This window comes from Mercenaria mercenaria, chromosome 15 (genome assembly GCF_021730395.1).
Source record: "Mercenaria mercenaria strain notata chromosome 15, MADL_Memer_1, whole genome shotgun sequence".
Taxonomy (NCBI): domain Eukaryota; kingdom Metazoa; phylum Mollusca; class Bivalvia; order Venerida; family Veneridae; genus Mercenaria; species Mercenaria mercenaria.
In genome coordinates, this window is record NC_069375.1 from 17,246,487 (window position 1) to 17,267,886 (window position 21,400).

Sequence of the window (21,400 nt, forward strand, 5' to 3'; positions counted from 1 at the left end):
ATCTCTAATCGGCAAAAACGGCCCGAAGCTATTTCTGTCTGCAAAACTATGAACTTTGCCTGTTACACAATGTTTACTGAACGAAAGGAATCACTGTAGAAAAAAAAAACTTGTATGAACAACATCTGTTATTGAAAGGCGGGAGCAAATTTTCAACAATTTTATTTGATTAGTAATTTAATTTATACAGGCCTCGACCTTAGCGGTGGACCGTTGGACCGACGCAACCAAAATCGGCAGGTCCACTATCAAAAGTTGGGTAGACCGACTGTCAACCAATTTTCAGTCACGGTCTGCAAATAAAATAAAACCCTTAAAAGTGGAAAAATAGGGGTGATGGGGGGTGGGGGATCGTACCCATATCGGCGAATTCACAAAACGAAAGTTGATTTTGCCTTAGTACGACATTCTACAGTTATAAGCATTGGCGAGTTTATGGGCTATATTCATAGACAAAACTCCAACACCACTCATTGAGTATACTCAAATAAATTGCCGAACGGTCACGTCTTCACTCAGGAAAGATTTCATTTGTATTCATAAAGTGAGTGACAGTCGAGTCAACTCCCAAGAGTGAGTGACTGTTAAGGGAGGTCCTGGGGACCCTTGAGTGTTTCTCAAGGTCTCATAATGTAAGTTTAGATGATAAATTTACAATATTTAATTAATTTGAAGGTAAGATAACAGTGTCATTTAAAAGCGAAAGTTCATATTTGTGCAAGGTATTTTGGTAAAAATATATTTAGTTCTTTTTTTAAATACATGTTGTTGAGGACGACGAAAACGTAAAATTACCCAACAAATTAAAAGACTGTTGAATTAATAAAAACGGTTAAAGATAGATACAGGAAATCAAATATACATCTACTAAACCTAATCTGACGGGGCTCATCAGTCACTCTCAGAAACACACGTCTTAGTAACTAATATTTACATTTCACAACCCTAGATATCGGTTATTTTTTCTTCTTCAATAATTCATACTGAAAAAATATAACAATTTAATGTTATGAAGAACCCATCATTACGGAAACATTTATTTTATAAAAGATATGAGCCGCGCCATGAGAAAACCAACATTGTCTGGTCAGGATCTATGCTGAGAATAGAGAAACTATTAGCGAACCGCATGGATCATGACCTGACTGCGCCGATGCGCAGGCTGGTCTGGATCCATGCTGGTGGCAAATTCATCAGTCAATCCAAAAAAAAAACAAAAAAAACACACGTCCTAGTAACAAATATTTACAAGCCTAGATATCTGAAAATTCATACTGAAAAATAAAAATATTTCCCTCCGACTTAATGTGTCATTAAAAAAAAACAATATTCACCAAATCTCATTCGAAAACATTTATTTCACAAATGATATATACGTAATGATTGGAATTTACGTGGAATGGCTTTCGGAAACACCAACAGTTAAAGACACGAGTATTATTCAGTTGTAATAAAATCTCAATACAGCGGAAAAAAAACTCATGTATTTTTAAGTATAAATTTTATTCTACTAACATGACTAATAATACTAATATTAATACGTTATATAAAACAAATAGACGGACGGACAAACATTCAGACAGGCAATAAAACGACAACTTCCGACTTTGCAAATAGATCTGCAAAAATAACGATTAACACTTTTGCATACCTTTGATGTTATTGTCATATATACCGTTATAATCCTATAAATATATTGTGTACAATGAAACCAATACTTGAGTTACCCTTCCGAAAGTTAAGATTGGGTGGGATTTATGAATATGACATTCGACTTCCACTCACACTCCCGCAAGGTCTACTCGAGGCCTACTTGAGTGATACTTACACAAGTTTGAGTCAAGTGTGAGTTTGAGTGGCGACTTTGAATATGGCCCAAAGTCAGGATAGCACGAATGGACTACTCCACCGATCGGGTGAGTGGGTTTTACGTGGTAACTTTACCAAATTGAGTAATTACATCAGGCAAAATTACCTGGATGACTGGAATTTACCCGCGAATCGTAAAAATATCAAAACGTCATGCTGGTAATTTTCCATTCCACGAGCACGTGCGCCCTACGTAATACTTAATTTACATCGCAGTTACTTTTGACACAAAAAACGCGCGTAGTGCATTCATTTTTTCATATATTCGCTTCAGATATTCAACACCGCTTGAGAACTAATACAGTTTGAATTCTATAACAATTTTAATAAGATATCGACAGGAATGTAGGCAAAATTCTTTTAAAACGATCAAATTTTCATATTATGTTTTGTAAAATTTCAAACAGCGCGATCTTGATTATTTATTTCCTTTTTAAAGTAAATAAACGGTACATACTATGGTAATAAAATTCAGACTTTTGACCAGAAAGTACAAAAAACACAATTAAAAAATCTTAAATAATGAAAAAGCGGCAGCAATTTAAATACATGGAGTAAAACGATTTTTGGCAAACAGATTTCTGTTAGCACGGCAGAATAGGTTACGTGACCTCATGAACGTAAATAGAAATGTGGTTTTAAAATGAGGCAGTATGATGTCGTTGCGATTTTTAATAAGTTTTAAATGAGTCTTCGTACATATATTTTTTGACACAACACTTTGTTAGATATTCTTCTCAAACAATAATGTAAATTTCTTGAGGGCAAATAGGTCAGTATCGTTCACGATCTGACACATTTACATGTCAGTTTATTCGGGATATTGCACATTCGCTTTTAAAAAATTAAAGAAAAAACTTTTTTACTGATTTCTTCTCAACAATTTAAGGAATCGAGAAAGTACGATCAGACAGTGATGTGTCACATGGCGCGAAAACATGACGTATTGCAATGACAATCTCGTGGAAACTATACCGCTTTGATCTCCACTGCAGATGCCACAATAACCGACACATTTCTTTTAGCTCTTTGAGGGGGTGTTAATTGATGATGAAAACGAGGTCAATTACTTAGTTTATCATCAGAATGATTACCGATAATTGTTGATGTTTTTTTTTTCACTTTCAACACTGGTGCTGATTTCGTCCATATTTTGGGACACTTTTCAAAATAATTATTTTTCGGGATAACAGATTGCTACAGTCTTCCATTTTTAATTATTCAGAAATAAGTCCTGTTTCTTTGAGTCATATGAAGTTATGACGTCTACAGCATCACAATTTATGAGATAGAATTGGAGGTCCACTAAAGTCTGGGCAGGTCTACTAGACTTTAGCAGTTGGTGAACCTGCTGGCAACTGCTGAAGAAAGTTAAGGTTGAGGCCTGATTAGGCAGTTAATTGGCGATAATAAGGTTACTAAACACTGAAATGTTCTGACACCTACTAAAAAAAAATTAAAAAAAAAAAATTCCCTACCTACCAACCCCCATTTTTTTCAGCATGTTACAGGAAACAAACATATTTTTTTTTATGCCTTACACCGATTGCAACACATTAGGTACATATGTAGTGCAACTCTGCATTGACCAACAATAGAATTCAGCTTTTTTCTGGTATGTAATTTAAAACAAGTGTGTCATGCATTTCATTTATTTTTATTAATTACCTCTCATTAATGTGATCAAAGGCAGAATCGCTTGTTGCCAGCATGCATGCTAAAGGTTACAAAAATGTATACATGTGATATTTTAAAAAATACATATTATGCATTTACATGAATTAATTTTAGCAATGTCTTTCAATCTACATTTACAATGCGATATATGACCTTTTTGTGTTGATTTGCTGTAAAATCCAACTCAGTCATCTCCCCTTTTAGTGATGTATGTGAAGAAAATTGAAACACATGAAAGAAGAACTTTCCAAACTTAATGTTATCCCACTATTATCTGAGCTTCACTCCTTAGCTATGTTCATGTACCAGTTTATTTCTCCTTGTCAAATTTTACATTTAAAGTATTTTTTGAAGTTCTGTGCAGAAATGTCTGTAAAATGTCTTCTGTTTGTTTTTTTTTTAAACCACAAGAAAACTAAATAGTTTTACCAGCAACTTGTTACTGTATACACACAACATGTCTGCTTAGTGATAATGTTATGGTAGTTTATTCGATGGCATCTATTTACAAACCATTTTTTATTTTTTTAATAAAATTCAGTTGGTTTTAACCCTTAGTGGCCTTCCCATGCTAAATTTCTATAATGGCTGGTCCATCTTTCAATTAGGACAGTACCATTAACTGTTAAAAGGGGTGCATTCCAAAAGGATACTGACTGAATGGCAAACAGTGCAGTCTGATCATGATCTGCACTGGTCGCAAAAGTAGGTTCAATCATGTCCAGCATGATAAGGGTTAATTGTTGACTGATAAATAAACACAAAGATGAGAAGCATTAATACTTAATTGCTTTTTGTGATTTCAGGATAGTTGTCTTCAAAGTGAATAATAATTGGCTTATGGCTCTCAGATCATGTACTATGTTGGGCATTTACCTGTAATAATGATGGGCAATCGTGTATTAACTTATAATTACTGTTGTTATTAACTTATAATTACCCCATGTGGTTTTGGGACGATCTGTGTATGAAAAGTGTATGAAAAGAATTGGAACCACTGCCTTACCCTTGCATGATCGTAGTGGTGACTAATAGGGTCTCAACACTTGATTTTCTGTAACTCTGTGATTCCAGGTATGCAAATTTTGTTTCCAAACCACATGTTTTTATTTTGATGTAAATGAGATATGAAACCAAAATTTGTAGTCCTGTTTGGCGCCATATAACCTATACTGTGTTGGTGCGCCATAAAACCCAAATAAATAAATAAATAAAATTACCGTTTGCAGTTGTAATTTATTAATTGCTTTTGCAAATAGTTGAACCTGATTTACATAGATAAAAAGATACAATTTGTACAACAATTGATTGTTGCAGAAAAATGGCATCAGACGATGTATTATGTTGTTGCGAGTACCGAAACAAAAGTGGTGAAAGAACTCATTTGTTGGCTTGTTGTTGCGACTGTGAGGCCCTCGACCAGATGGCAGACAGGTATTTCTCCCATTTATTTCTGTATTGCTGGGATCTTGACCTGATGGTTGATTATGTATATTTTTGTATATGCCTGAAATTGCACCTTGAATCTAGAAATTCTAGCTGAAACATTTTCATATATATAACTTTTCCAGTCCTGCAACAATGCATAGACAACATTTTCTTCTGTTTGAAAAGATTGTATCTGAGAAAGCTCATATATAGCTCCTAATAAAACATTCAATATTATTGAAATGTACATACTAATTGTGGGTAATATTTTAAGCTCAGACGAGTTACTGTTATAACTTGATTGGCTTCAGCGTTGCCAAGTTAAAATTTATGCTTAGGTCAGCTTTTCTCCTAAACTGTCAAAGCTATTGCTTTAAAACTTGCAACACTTGTTCACCATCAATAGCTGACCCTGTACAGCAAGAAACATGACTCCATCCTACTTTTTGCAAGACTTATGGCCCATTTTGGGCTTAGAAAATATCAGATTTCTTGGTTAAGTTTTATGTTTAGGTCAACTTTTCTCCTAAACTATCAAAGCTATTGCTTTAAAACTTGCAACACTTGTTCACCATCAATAGCTGACTCTGTACAGTAAGAAACACAACTCCATCCTGCTTTTTGCAAGAATTATTATACTTCCTTTTGGACATAGAAAATCAGATTTCTTGGTTAAGATTTGTGTTTATGTCAGTTTTTCTCCTAAACTGTCTAAGCAATTGCTTTAAAACTTGCAACACTTGTTTAGCATCAAAAGCTGACTATGTACAGCAAGAAACAAAATTCCATTTTGCTTTTTGTAAAAATTACGGCCCCTTTTGGACTTAAAACTGTTAACCCTTTCTCTACTATAAACATTATGAAACTTATGATATTGTGCATGGCATTTCACAGACAAAGTAGGTAAATCATGTAATCACTTTATGAAAGATACCGTACTTCAGTCTTACACTGAAACAATCAAATGCATAACATCCAAAAGTGGAAACTAACCGATAGAATTTAACATTTTATAAATCATAAAATGGAATCATTGTTCAATTGTAAATGGCATAGACAAAGCATTCCGCGTTACTTTGGAAAATATTTATCAGTCTTCTCCAGTCGTGTCATATAAAAACACCTTTGTTTAGCCAGGAAAAAAAGTCTTTAACCCTTACCCTGCTAAATTTCTGTAATGAACTTGCCCATCTTTCAATTCGAACAGTACCATTAACTGTTAAAAGGGGTGCATACCAAAAAGATACTTACTGAATGGGAACAGAGCAGATTGTGGTCAGGCTGCATGGATGTGCAGGCTGATCATGATCATGACAGATCAACAGTAGTAGCAAAGGCAGCATCAGTTGTGTCTAGCATGAAAAGGGTTAATTAAATTAACTTTGAAAGTTTCTGATATATTGTCAGTTGTTATATTTCTTCTTTCAGATTGTTTAGATGTGAAAAGATTCCTACGTCCCTAGTTGACAGGTTTCTTGATACTGTGATGGATAGGTGCCGTATACCAGGTTTCTCCGGAGGCGGGGCCACACAAGTCAACTTTGAAATTGTCACACCTATTGTTGTTATACCTATCAGCTTGATGCTATGTGCGATTGGGCCAATTTCATCCTTTCTGATATTGAGCTGTTTTCCATACTTCTGTTTCTTCTTCTACCGTACTTGGAGGAGGAAAACAAACAAAACAAGGACCAAATTTTTCTTTGTGTGGGGCTTAACATCTCTCCTATTCATGTATTTTCTTTTTGAGATGATAATATGCTCTTACACAAATGTTTCATTTATAGACAACCTGATTATAAGTTTATCAGTTATAGCGATGTGTGTAGCCCTAAAATTTGCAAAGAAGGACCCTGGAATAATACCTAGTGATAAACTCAAACAATATTTATATGATTCGTTCAGTTTGTTTGGAATGCTAGAGAATGCAGACAGAGATGATGAGGATATAGCTGACTTTGAAGTTGTAGAACATGATGACGTACCAGGTGATGTTGGTGAAAAAGGTAAGTTGACGGTGAGAGGGAATTATGTAGCAAGTGTTGTTAAGACGATTTGTTTAAATTTATTCAGTTACTGATTTCATTATATACACTATATACAGATGCTGATGTAAAAATATTTATCAGTAGAGAACCAGAAAATATGTGCAAGTAGTGATTTTAATCCTAGTGTTTGGTCCACTCAGTCCATAGCAGGCTTTTTCATTATTATGCAAGATCATTTTGCATGTGCAACATTGCGATGATAAGTATCATAGAGGGAAATTTCCAAATACTCTGCTGCACAACAGTATTCCAATTCATGTACACATAAAAATTGAAAATGAATTACTTTGAACTTCAAATTTCAATTGCTGCACACAACAGATACTTTTAAATGATTCACCAAAATCTTTTAGTTAAAACTGTAGCATTTTTTATGATGTAAAACACTGCATGTAAAGAATATTCCATAGTCCTCCATATAACGGTTTCTATGATTGCAATAGGCTTTGAAAGCGAACAGCATGGATCCTGACCACACTGTGCGGATGCACAGGCTTGTCTGGATCCATGCTGGTTGCAAACGCACTATGTTGGTTTTCTCATGGCGCGGCTTATATTATGTCTCAAAATCAGTTTAAGATGTGTGAATCTCTGTAATTATGGTCAGCTGTCTTAAAAACAAGCACAGACACCAATACATTTTATTTCACCATTATTATAGACCATAATTTCTTGACAATCATTTGAAGTATCAACATTGTAGAAACAATTTCATTTGCGAAAAATGTCATCAAAATTGTCATTTTCCCAGAGACAACCATTATGAAAACTTTCCCGGGGTCCAAATTTTCAAATCAACCTAGCAAAAAATCAGGCACCCGGCCCTATCTTTTTTTTGCCTAATTTTCAAAGTATATTTTGAAGTTTTGAAAAGTTGGCGTTTAACTATAAAAATGTTCGATCTTAATATGCACAAATACCTTAAAAATATAAATTTTAAAAAATTGTTCATGTCAAAAATGGCTGAAATTACATTGGAAAATACCCTATCAGAATTATATTTGTTACTCTAAATTTTAAAAGAAACCATGATAAATGAAAGCTATATAAAGTTTCTGTAACCAGCCTTGCCTAAGTTTTTCACAAGAAATAAAAAAAAAGCTTTGTTGTGGAAAATATAGATATAACAGTGTCAGAGTAAACATTCTAGCACATGTAGTGCAGGAATGTACATAGATATAACAGTGTCAGAGTAAAACATTCTAGCACATGTAGTGCAGGAATGTACATAGATATAACAGTGTCAGAGTAAAACATTGAAGCACATGTAGTGCAGGAATGTACATAGATATAACAGTGTCAGAGTAAAACATTCTAGCACATGTAGTGCAGGAATGTACATAGATATAACAGTGTCAGAGTAAAACATTCTAGCACATGTAGTGCAGGAATGTACATAGATATAACAGAGTCAGAGTAAAACATTGTAGCACATGTAGTGCAGGAATGTACATAGATATAACAGTGTCAGAGTAAAACATTGTAGCACATGTAGTGCAGGAATGTGCATAGATATAACAGTGTCAGAGTAAAACATTCTAGCACATGTAGTGCAGGAATGTGCATAGATATAACAGTGTCAGAGTAAAACATTCTAGCACATGTAGTGCAGGAATGTGCATAGATATAACAGAGTCAGAGTAAAACATTGTAGCACATGTAGTGCAGGAATGTGCATAGGTATAACAGTGTCAGAGTAAAACATTGTAGCACATGTAGTGCAGGAATATAATTTGTTAATTAAAGCGGTAACTTTAGTATTGTTGATAATTTACAGGACATTTGTGTGTCCGAATATACATGGAACCCTCTGAGAAATTATAAATTATTGTTTCATTTTACTCATCTATTAAAAGAAAATATTCTTGGATCTATGGATTAATTGTACAAATTAATTCAGGGACCTCGTGGACTGAGTGGTTAAGATTGCGGACTTCAAATTGCTTGCATCTTACTGCTTTGGGTTCAAAACATCATGTTGGGTGTAGAGTTCTACATGTGAAGAAACAATCCAGCTGGCTTAGGGAAGGTCAGTGTTTCTACCCAGGTGCCTGCCAGTGCCTGAAACAATACCTGGAGGTACACCTAAGGTCTTAATCCTCCATGAAACAATGCCTGGAGGTACACTTAGGGTCTTCATCCTCCATGAAACAATGCCTGGAGGTACACCTAGGGTCCTCCATGAAGAGTATGAAAAGTTGCTATATGATAATATGATCTAAAATTGTTTTATTTCTAGCTATAGAACTTCAGAACAAGAACTCAGCAAATAATGAACAGCTTAGTAAGGGAGGTAACTGTTGTGATTCATGTTGTGTAGAGAAACCTCCAAGATCTGGGCACTGTACTGTGTGTGATGTGTGTATATACAATAGGGACCATCACTGTGTATGGTAAGTTTGCAATTGCACTGAACCTTTACCCTGCTAAAATTCTATAATGAACTTGTCCAGCTTCATTTAAGGCAGTACCATTTATTAGTCCCCTACTGGTTGAAAACCAGTTTTGGGGACTATAGGAATGCTCTTTTCCGTCATTCCGTCATTCTGTCATTCTGTCATTCCGTCATTCCATCCGTCCGCAATTTCGTGTCCGGTCCATAACTCTGTCATCCATTAAGGGATTTTAATATTACTTGGCACAAATGTTCCCCATGATGAGACGACGTGTCATGCGCAAAACCCAGACCCCTAGCTCAAAGGTCAAGGTCACAATAGGAGGTCAAAGGTCAACAGGGCTTTTTTCCTGTCCGGTCCACAACTCTCCCATCCTTGAAGGGATTTTAGTATTACTTGGCACAAATGTTCCCCATGATGAGATGATGTGTCATGCGCAAATCCCGGACCCCTAGCTCAAAGGTCAAGGTCACAATTGGAGGTCAAAGGTCAACAAGGCTTTTTTCCTGTCCGGTCCATAACTCTCCCATCTATGAAGGGATTTTAATATTACTTGGCACAAATGTACCTCATAATAAGACGATGTGTCCTGCACAACTTTCAGACCCCTAGCTCAAAGGTCAAGGTCACACTTAGCAGTCAAATATTAACATAGCATGAACAGGGTCTGTTTCGTGTCCGGTCCATAACTCTGACATTCATTAAGGGATTTTAATATCACTTAGCACAAGTGTTCCCCATGATGAGACGATGTGTCATGCGCAAATCCCGGACCCCTAGCTCAAAGGTCAAGGTCACAATTGGGGGTCAAAGGTCAACAGAGTTTTTTTCCTGTCCCGTCCATAACTCTGCCATCCATGAAGGGATTTTAATATTACTTGGCACAAATGTTTCCCATGATGAGACGACGTGTCATGCGCAAACCCAGTACCCTAGCTTAAAGGTCAAGGTCACACTTTGCGATCAAAGGTCAAGAGGATTTTTTTCCTGTCCGGTCAATAACTTTGTCATGCAAAGCAGAATTTAGATATCAGTTGGCACAAATATTCCCCTGGATGAGACAACATGTCATGCGCAAGAACCAGGTCCCTAGCTCTAAGGTCAAGGTCATATTTAGAGGTCAAAGGTCAAATTCAAGAATGACTTTGTACGGAACATATCTTCTTCATGCATAGAGGGATTTTGATGTAACTTGGACCAAATGTTCACCACCATGAGGCACCCTTGTTTTTAGAATTACGTCCCTTTGTTGTTACTATAAATAGATTTTATTGTAACTTTTTTATTACTGGCGGTAGAGAAAAACCGAGACCACTTTTCTGTGGTACAGCATGCATGTTACATCCAATTTTTAGGTGTATTTTGACCTATCTCTACCTGGTAAAGAGTTTCTTGTGGACTCATATTATATATATATTTTTTTTTTTTTTTTTTTTTTTTTTAAAGATTAATTTCCCTTTGTTGTTACTATAAATAACTTACATGATAACATTTTTATAATCAGCCCAAAAAATTCAATATGAAAACAACTGTGGGTTTTTATATATGCACATTTTAATCCAAGTGTGTTGTTATAATGTTATAACATATTGTATATGTAGTACAATATTGTTTATACATCATTGACAGATATCAGTTCATTATGTTATACTGCAGTAGAATAAATTAGGTGCCTTCCAGTAGGGGACTCTGTATTGCATGGCAATACTTCATTCACTTGTTTCACAAAGGGGTGTTCACAGGAAATTTACTGGCTGAATAGCAAACAGCGCAGTCTGGTGAGGATCCATGCTATTCGTTAATGGTTTCTCTGATTGCAATAGGCTTTGAAAGCAAACAGCATGGATCCTGACCAGACTGCGCGGATGCACAGGTTGGTCTGGCTCTATGCTTGTTCCAAAGCCACCATCTTGGTTTTCTCGTGGAATGGCTCAAACAATATCAAAACGTTTTTTTTCTCAAACGAGCCTGCTAACTGTCAAAAGGACTGGGAGTTGCACATGACACTCCTTGTCACATTTAGGCAAACATTTATGCCAAATAAAAAAGAGATTGCAAATAGTTACAATATAACAAAGCTGCTATGTTGATTTTCTCGTGGCACAGCTCATTTGTAAATGGATTTCTGAAAGACTTGCAAGATATCTTAGTGTATAAGCAACGTTTCCTTGAAAAAAAGTTTGTAACATTTCAATTTTAGCTCACCTGAGCACAAAGTGCTCAAAGGTGAGCTTTTGTGATCGCCCTGAGTTCGTCGTCCGTCTGTCCGTCGTCGTCAACAATTTGACTGTTTACATTTTGGAGGTCACAATTTTGGCCCAATCTTAATGAAACTTGGTCAGAATGTTACTCTCAAATAAATCTTGGATGAGTTTAATATTGGGTCATCTGGGGTCAAAAACTAGGTCACCAGGTCAAATCAAAGGAAAAGCTTGTTAACACTCTAGAGGTCACAATTTTGGCCCAATCTTAATGAAACATGGTCAGAATGTTACACTCAATAAAATCTTGGACGAATTTGATATTGGGTCATCTGGGTTTTAAAACTAGGTCACTAGGTCAAATCAAAGGAAAAGCTTGTTAACACTCTAGAGGTCACGATTTTGGCACAATCTTAAAGAAACTTGGTCAGAATGTTACCCTCAATAAAATCTTGGACAAGTTCGATATTGGGTAATCTGGGGTCAAAATCTAGGTCACCAGGTCAAATCAAAGGAAAAGCTTGTTAACACTGTAGAAGCCACATTTATGATTATATCTTCCTAAAACTTGGTCAGAATGTAAATCTTGATGATCCTAAGGTTGAATCTGGGTAATGTAGGGTCAAAAACTAGGTCATCAGGTCAAATCAAAGGAAGAGCTAGTTAACACTGTAGAGGCCACATATATGACCATATCTTAATGAAACTAAGTCAGAATGTTAACCTTGATGATCTATAGTTCTTGTTCAAATCTGGGTCAGGTCGGATAAAAAACTAGGTCACTAGGTCAGATCAAAGGAAAAGCTAGTTAACACTCTGGATGCCACATTTATGACTGTATCTTCATGAAACTTGGTCAGAATGTTAATCTTGATGATCTTTAGGTAAATTCAAATCTGGGTCATGCAGAGTCAAAATCTAGGTCACCAGGTCAAATCAAAGGAAAAACTTGTTAACAGTCTAGAGGCCACATTTATGACTGTATCTTCATGTAACTTAGTCAGAATGTTAATCTTGATGATCTTTAGGCCGAGTTTGAATCTTGGTCATGTGGGGTTGATCTTTAGGCCAAGTTTGAATCTTGGTCATGTGGGGTGAAAAACTAGGTCACTGGGTCAAATCAAAGGAAAAACTAGTTAACAGTTTAGAGGCCACATTTATGACCATATCTTAATGAAACTTGGTCAGAATGTTAATCTTGATGATCCTTAGGTTTCTGCTCAATGTTTACACAGGGAAAGTATGTGGACCAAACAGTTTGCGTTATGAACCCTTAGCCAGCTGGCTGCTAGTGGTTCTGCCTTTGTGACCAGTGCAGACCAAGATCAGCCTGCACATCTATGCAGGCTGATTATGGTCTACACTGTTTGCTATTCAGTCAGTAAATATTCATTGAACACCCCTTCGAATAATAAATGGTATTGCCCAAAATTGAATGATGGACAAGTTCATTATAGAAATTTAGCAGGGCAAAGGTTAAAGATATTTTAAGCCCTCAATAAGTATCCAGTAAGTATCTACTGTCACACTAAGAGACCTTAAGAATGATGTATAGTTTATGTCTGAATCTTGTAAAATAAAGCCGCAACTCCCAAAAAAACATGGTTACAGATTAGGTTGATCAACCAGCAGATGGAAATTCTGTAAATGTATTTCTGTTTGAAACTTTACCTGCATAAGTTTCATGATATATTAAAACATACTGGTATAATTTCAGGATAGACAGCTGTGTTGGAGCCAGAAATCACCGATCATTCCTTGTTGCTATGACGATATTTGTGTTTACTTGTTACTATGGAAGTTATTTGACCTTGACCTCAGTATGCGATCCTAACTGGCCCCATGAGATCACTTGCTCCTTCCATACAGCTTACAGGGACTTCAAGTAAGTTTTCAGCATATACATAATGAAAAAAAAAAGACATGGAATAACTTTAAAATGCAGAAAATTTCCTTACCTACAAATGCAAGTAGTTAATTTATAGCATTTAGTTTTGCACAGTTCAGATGGAAGATTTGAGCTATTTTAATCCCATTTGAGTCTGTTGACATGTAAATTACATGAGAAAATATCCCATATATGGTTTTAACCCATGGTCTATGGGGTGGGGGGTTGGCACCTTAATATCTAGATCACCAGTATAATCTAATCATCAGATTTAGATTGTTAGAAACATATAGTTTTACAATAAAAGCAAACTTGCATAGTTCTCAAGCTAGCATCCTGTTCATATATCCCAGATGATCCTTCCCTGTCTTTTTGTAGACATTACATGATACATTGCAGTAAACTGGTATCTGCTGAGCAGGCTGTCAATCAGCTTTTTCATTCTGAAGTTGTTAAGAGACTTTCTTTTTTGAGGACCTTACTTAATTCCTATATTGTCCTTAAATAAGTTATTATGTTTACTCTAAGAATTATCATGTTTCCACTCTACATGCCATATTTTCTAACCATGGTCAGAAATATTTGTCTTTACATTCGAAACTTGGTCAACTTTGGTTGAAAGTTAGGTAACTAGGCCAAATCAAGTTAGGTAACTAGGCCAAATCATAGGAAAACCTTGTTAACACTAGAGGTCTTATTTTCTACTTTATGTCAGAATGGGTTGTCTTTATGAACCTAGCTGAAGTTCAAAACTATGTTTTCTTTTGTCATAAACTACATCTTTTGATCAAATCAAAGAGAAACGTGTTTACACACTAGAGGTCACATTTTCTATTTGATTTACTTGAAACATGGTCAGATTGTCTTAAAGTTGAAAACAGGGTAAACTGAAGTCATAAACACGGTCCCAAGGTCAAGCTTTGTTAATATAGTAGATAGATAATTTTATCCCCAATCTCCATGAAACACTGTCAGAATATCTCAGTCTTAGTCTAAAGTCTTAGTCATGTCTGCAACTTTGTTACAAAGGGTAAGAAGAAGGCCACTAGGTTAAAGCATAGAAAATCTTGGTTAACAGGGTCTGTCTGAAATATATTTATGAAACCTAGTTGAAGTTCAAAACTATGTTATATGTAGGCTAGTATTACTATTATTATGCTAAAAAAAAATGAGCACACAGTCATTTGACAACTCATTTTTGTTACTTTATTTAGTTATTTAATCTTTATCAGGATACTGAGTTGCTTGTTTTATCAGTTAACCAAAAAAGTTGCCTTTCATTTAAGACATGGGCTTCATGCCAGATTCAGCTTTTTATTATGCCCCCAAAGGGAGGCATATTAGTTTTCAACTGTTTGTTCGTTAGTTCGTTCATCACAACGTTAACTTTTTGCATGAAGGCACTTTACTCATGAACCACTGCACCCAGGACCTTCAAACTAAACATACTGATAGTACTTATTGAGTACACAACCCCTATTGACTTTGTCACCAGGTCAAAGGTCAAGGCACTGCAGGGGCATTTGTCACCATTAGTGACAGGTCTTGTTTTGTTAAGAAATGAAGTAAATCCTTGACTCTATATGTAATTAATGTGAAAGCAACAAGAATGCATACATTTTTGTCAATATTAAGCAAGTTTAGTTATCAAAGGTTTTATACCAAACATCAACATTCACAAGATAAAAGCTCTTAAATTGTTTTATACAGGATATGAGTTTGTAGACTGGGATCGGCACTCCTATTTTTCTAAAATGCCTGCATGTAAATTCAGGTGTATATTTTCTTTTATTTTAGATGGGGACTTTGTTATGCCAGTGCTTGGTATGTAATTGTTGTGGCAACAATAATGTTGTTCGGGCTGTTTCACCAGATTGTGCTAATATCACAAAACATGACTTCACAAGAGTTGCACAATGCAGCTAAACAAGGAAACACTCGATTGTTGATGTTCAACACCAGAAATGTGTACAACAGAGGAATTTTAAACAACTGGAATGATTTCTGGATGAAACAAAGATATGTAGGAATGTATGAAACTGTTTAAATATTTACTTTAAGGTAGCTCTGCACGTTTGGATCGAAAAATTTTCTACAATGTAGCATTTGATAAAACTCCCCTTTTTCAAATCTTAAGAATATACTTAGAAAACTCAGCAAATAATAAAGACAGAGTGGTGTGCTTGATTTTTTTACTAGACTGATCTGAAAAGTTTCAACCTCACGTAATTTTTCATAATGGAAGTCTATGGGAAACTCACAACTTTCATAACATTTTCACAAATAGAAATTTTTCTACAATGTAGATTTTAATAAAACTTCTCACAGTAGTAAGTAAACATATGGTCTATAATGTGGTGAAATAAAATGTGTATGTCCGTGTACTTATTTTAGAGATAATTGACCATGATTAAAGTGAACAGCATATTTCAAGCTAATTTTCGGACATTATTTTGAATAATTTAACATGTATCATATTTTAACTTTAGGAAAATAGTAACATTGCCATTGTAATAAATTTACTCGTGGATTGCCATTTATTCATAAAATGATTTTCATTTCCGTACTCCTAATATAGGCTTTATTCTATGTTTTCTGGATAAATAATGTTACTCCATCACTTCCGGTTTATCAGATGTGCAGAATTACCTTAAAACAGCAAAACTGTAGAAAAAATAAAATCAGCATCTTTTATGTGCTTGAAGTATTTACCAATGCACTTGCATAGTATCTGTTAAACACTATATTGCTAAGTACTCTAAAAAGATCTTTTTGTTTTTAAACTATTTTATCTGTGATTAAATAATCAACATTTTATTAACCTCTCAAGACTTTGTGGTGTTTGTAATTTTTTTAAAACTATTTTATGGTTTGTTATTATTTTAACTGTGCAATAACTTCTTAAATGTTTGAGTGTTTTGTCTTGAAATTTGGAACATGAAAAAATGGCTAAATGGTGGGCGCCAAGATCACTCTGTGATCTCTTGCTCCAATTGTAACAGAACTTTATAAAAATAATCTTTTCAGAAACTGATTGGCAGATTTTGAAATAATTTCACCTAAATATGTCTAGTTTCAAATTATTCCAGTTTGTCAAAAATTTCTTATAAGATATATTGTTGTTTGTGTTTGTTTATTGTGGAAGCTTGAAAATCATCGAGTCAGAAACCACAGGCCAAAATTCAGACTGATTTCACATTATTTTCCTTGTATGACCCTCTGCCAAAATTGTTTAACTCGGACGAGAGACCATAGAGGCTCTCGTTTTTACCTTATTGATGATTAAAATAGTTGTTAGAGATTTCATTTCCATTGTTACAAACTTGTAGATGTGGAAAAGTTTCTAATTTTAACATCCTCAACTCTTGCCATGTATATACAATGCTTTATTGATTAGCTTAACCTTTACCCTACTAAATTTATGAAATGGACTGGTCTATCATTCCATTTTGGCAGTACCATTTATTATTTGAAGGGGTGTTCATTGAAAATTTACTGACAGAATAGCGACAGGCTGATCTTGGTCTGCACTAGTCGCAAAGGCAAAATTTCTTGCTGCCAGCAGGCTAAATGTTAAAATTGTAATGTAGTAATTAGTCAGGATAGTTATTTTATTTGCATATCAAAATAGATGTAAGATGCAACTTGTTAAAGAGATAGTTTGTATAATCAGTTTATTGTACCCCCCGACAACAAAGTTGTAAGGGGGGGTATACTGGTTTCAGGTTGTCTGTCTGTCTGTCTGTCCGTCTGGTCGTCTGTCCGTCTGTCCGTAAACGCAATCTTGTGCGCACCATCTCTCCTTATCCCCTTGGCAGAATTTAATGAAACTTCACACAAGTGATCAGTACCAACAGTAGTTGTGCATGGGGCATGTAAGGTTCTTTAAGAAAAAAAATTTGCAGAGTTATGGGACTTTGTTTTTTTGTTACTATACTATATACATAGACACAATCTTGTGCGCACCATCTCTCCTCATCCCCTTGACACAATTTAATGAAACTTCACACAAGTGATCAGTACCAACAGTAGTTGTGCATGGGGCATGTTAGGTTCTTTTAGAAAAAAAATTTGCAGAGCTATGGGACTTTGTTTTTTTGTTACTATACTATATACATAGACACAATCTTGTGCCCACCATCTCTCCTCATCCCCTTGACACAATTTAATGAAACTTCACACAAGTGATCAGTAACAACAGTAGTTGTGCATGGGGCATGTTAGGTTCTTTCAGAAAAAAAAATTGCAGAGTTATGGGACTTTGTTTTTTTGTTACTATACTATATACATAGACACAATCTTGTGCGCACCATCTCTCCTTATCCCCATGACACAATTTAATGAAACTTCACACAACTGATCAGTAACAACAGTAGTTGTGCATGGGGCATGTTAGGTTCTTTCAGCGACAAAAATTGCAGAGTTATGGGACTTTGTTTCTTGTTAACATACTATGTACATACAGCCTGCATATGCAATCTTGTGCGTGCCTAATCTACCAAACCCTTGCACACAATTTAATGAAACTTCACACAAGTGATCAGTACCAACCCTAGTTGTGCATGGTGCATGTTACATTCTTTTAGATAAATATTCTGCATAGTTATGGGACTTTGTTTTTTGTTACTCTACTGTATACATACAGTCCACATAATTATGCAGTCTTGTGTGTGTCAAATTCAGTGTACTGTGTCAGTGCATGCGGGGGGTACATTCATCACCTTTAGTGATAGCTCTAGTTTTATGATTAAATTCAATATTTTAAAACTAACATATTGTACTTACCTGATGATAATTATTGTTAAGACTACATATTTTCTAAGGATGTTTTTTTCATATGGAGGATATGGAGCATTACATGCCATTGTTAAGTATGAAGAGAATTATGAAATGGCTTAAACAGAAAGCTCTCTTGAAGTTCATTTGATAAAGACAGGACTGGTGATCTCTTGGTTCATTTTCGATTTTGATAATTTTTAGCTAGACTATTCAAAGAAGAATAGTCTAGCTATTCTACTCACCCTAGTGTCGGCGTATCACCTTGGTTAAAGTTTTGCATGCAAGTAATACAGCTATCATTTAAAGGCATATAGCTTTGAAACTTATTTTTTCTTTTTCTAAGTCAATTACCAACCTCACTGGGTCAAATTCCATAACTCTGACATGTATTTTGGCAAATTATGTCCCCTTTTGGACTTACAAAATCCTGGTTAAAGTTTTACATGCAAGTTACTATCACCAAATGCAGATATTAAATTGAAATTTCACATGTGCCTTTGTGGTTATAAAACTAGTTGATTTCATCAAGTACCATAACTCTGACATGCATTTTGGTCAAATTATATCCCCTTTTGAACATAAAACCTCTGCTTAAAGTTTTGCATGCAAATTACTATCTCCAAAAATGATGCAGATACTGGATTGAAACTCTATAGATATTTTGACATTTAGGGAAACATTTTCCTGCTTCTGGGACAATAATTTGAATAGTTGAGCATTGGCTGTCTTACGAACAGCTCTTGTTAAACATAGTCTGTCCTTCAAGTACGCCTGCTTAGCTCAATAGGGAGAGCACAGATCCACTGACTGCAGGGTCGCAAGTTAAAGCCCTGGGCAAGGCTTATGTTCTATGTGATGATTTGATTAAAGACATTGTGTCTCAAATCATTCGTCCTCCACCACTGATTCATGTGGTGTAGTTGGAACTTACTTGCGGAGAACAGGTTTGTACTGGTACAGAATCCAGGAACACTGGTTAGGTTCACTGACCGTTGGTACATAACTAAAAAACTGCTGAAAAAGGGCGTTAAACCCAAAACAAACAAAAAAAACAAGCAAAAGAAATAGATTAAATGTCTTGAGTGTAGGACTAAATTAATGACACACATTGACTTTTCCCGTAATAACTCTTACATGTAAATAAGTGTCTTTGTCACAAAAAATATGTGAATTTTTTTAAAGATCTAATCAGACAAATGTTTTTTCATTGTATTAAGGAACTTGTAAATAACCACAGTATATTATATCTAATATAACAAAGGATAGGTTAATTTTGAGCTTGTCCACAAGACAACATACTTTAGGCAATGCCATGTTGGAAAGTGGTTCAGAATCATTTGCAAATTATACAGTCTATGGGAAAAGTTACCTTTTTTGCAATTTTGACCAACTTGTGAATTTTAATTTTAAAAGAAATATATAAAATGGCCCAAAATGATATTGTCTGTTAGATAACTAAATGTGTTTGTGAAATGAATGCAATGTACATGTGCTTCAAAAATGATATTGGGCAGACTTTTGTTTCAGTTTGTTTAAGACATGTTGCTATAGATCCTCCTGCAGTAAAATCATTGAATGTGTTGATAGTATTTATAGGCCAATAGAAAATTAATGAAAAAACAAAACAAAACAGTATTTTTCAAAATAGTAAGAAGACCTAATATTTATCATATAAGAGTTTTATATTCGAAATGAAAATGAGATGTGATATAATTATTATGTAATTAAATATATGTTGAAAATTGTTAATTGACATTTTTACTAACTAATGCTTGGCCAGTTGTGAATTTATTTTTATTGTCAACAGAAATTCAGTGCATTTAAATCATAGAGTCTGGTGAATGTTGTTCAGAATTAGTCCTGTGACACCCAATAAACCTGGCAACACTTACATTGATAAATAGACTAAGTCCTTTTTCACATGGAAATATTATAGATTAATCCTTCCAATTAATCTTGTTTATTCTGGCTAAATTCCAATTTAATTGTTTGTTTGTAATTTTGCATCGGTTGTCATAACGCTAAGTCGTTGCTATGGTATGTATCGCGAGATTTCGTAGCAGACGATAATTTATAAGTAAAGTCACGTGTTTGCCGTGCTTCCGATTTGCCATTCAGCACGAGGCCGTTTTAAGAACAACCCGCCCACCGCACCCCTTTTTTAGCATAATTTAAATACTATTTCGTTTGTTTTATGATACTATAGATTTTCAATCAATAATTATAATGTTAAAGTATTAAGGCAGTTACACGTTATATGCAATACTTGCCTATTTTTGCAACATTCTTTTTACTTTTTTGCTGCCGAGTTTTTCTCACTCTTTCAGAATGCTTTACTTTTTGGAAGTGTCTAGGGGTACGGATCCGTACCTCTAGAATCTGATTCTAGAGGTACGGATCCGTACCTCTAGACAAGCCTGTTAGGAGTTTTCTAGGGGTACGGACCTCCTTTTTCTAGATATGTAGGGTCATATATATCTTAAATTTTGTTGAAAATGAAATAAAAAATAAGACTTAACCAGTGTTCACTTAAAACTTGGATCTAAATGGTTTACAGATACCAGCGTTCACCCGATGTTTACCTTCTCTTTCAAAACCTAAATAACCGAGGAACTCCAAATGAATACACTGGTTTGTTGTAAAATGAACTGTTGATAACAGATAAATGAGTGCTTGTAACCCTTTAATGAATTCTATTTGATATTCAGCAGAAAAAAATAAATTAAGCATAATAATATGCACCTATTTATTTTGTTATTTAACAAGATATAATGATAATCGGCACGGAACTGATTGTTTAATAATCAATTAACCGACATTAAGTAAAAGAATTAAACTGTTTGTGAAAACGTCCACGGCTATCAAATGTGTGGAAAACATAAATACCCTAGGGGTTAATTATCATAAAAATAGTTTTTCCCCAAGATATTTAACTTTTTTGTTTTTGTTTAATCTTTATATATATATTTATTTTTTTTGCCAGTTCGAATCATCATCATGATTTATTCGGTGTTCCTCGGTTATTTACGTTTCGAAAGAAAATGTAACAAATCGGGTGAACGTTGTTATCAGTTAACCATTTAGATCCAAGTTTAAGGTGAATTCTGAAAAATT

The 21,400-nt window shown here is 34.8% G+C and overlaps 1 protein-coding gene across 2 annotated transcripts in view; it reads left to right on the forward strand.

The window, feature by feature from the left end:
• LOC123545555 (palmitoyltransferase ZDHHC23-B-like) overlaps positions 1-18,358 on the forward strand; it is a 31,426-nt gene extending 13,068 nt beyond the window's left edge. The window contains exons 1-6 of one of the 2 annotated variants that reach the window (XM_045331894.2): positions 4,507-4,620; positions 4,864-4,980; positions 6,403-6,980; positions 9,262-9,415; positions 13,337-13,504; positions 15,305-18,358. In XM_045331894.2, the coding sequence (XP_045187829.2) occupies positions 4,868-4,980; positions 6,403-6,980; positions 9,262-9,415; positions 13,337-13,504; positions 15,305-15,554 (1,263 nt within the window). In that variant the 5' untranslated portion in view covers positions 4,507-4,620; positions 4,864-4,867 and the 3' untranslated portion in view covers positions 15,555-18,358. Of the gene's footprint in view, positions 1-4,506; positions 4,621-4,863; positions 4,981-6,402; positions 6,981-9,261; positions 9,416-13,336; positions 13,505-15,304 lie in introns of those variants that run through there. The other variant, XM_053524660.1, reaches the window with a different exon arrangement.
• Positions 18,359-21,400: the final 3,042 nt, after the last annotated feature.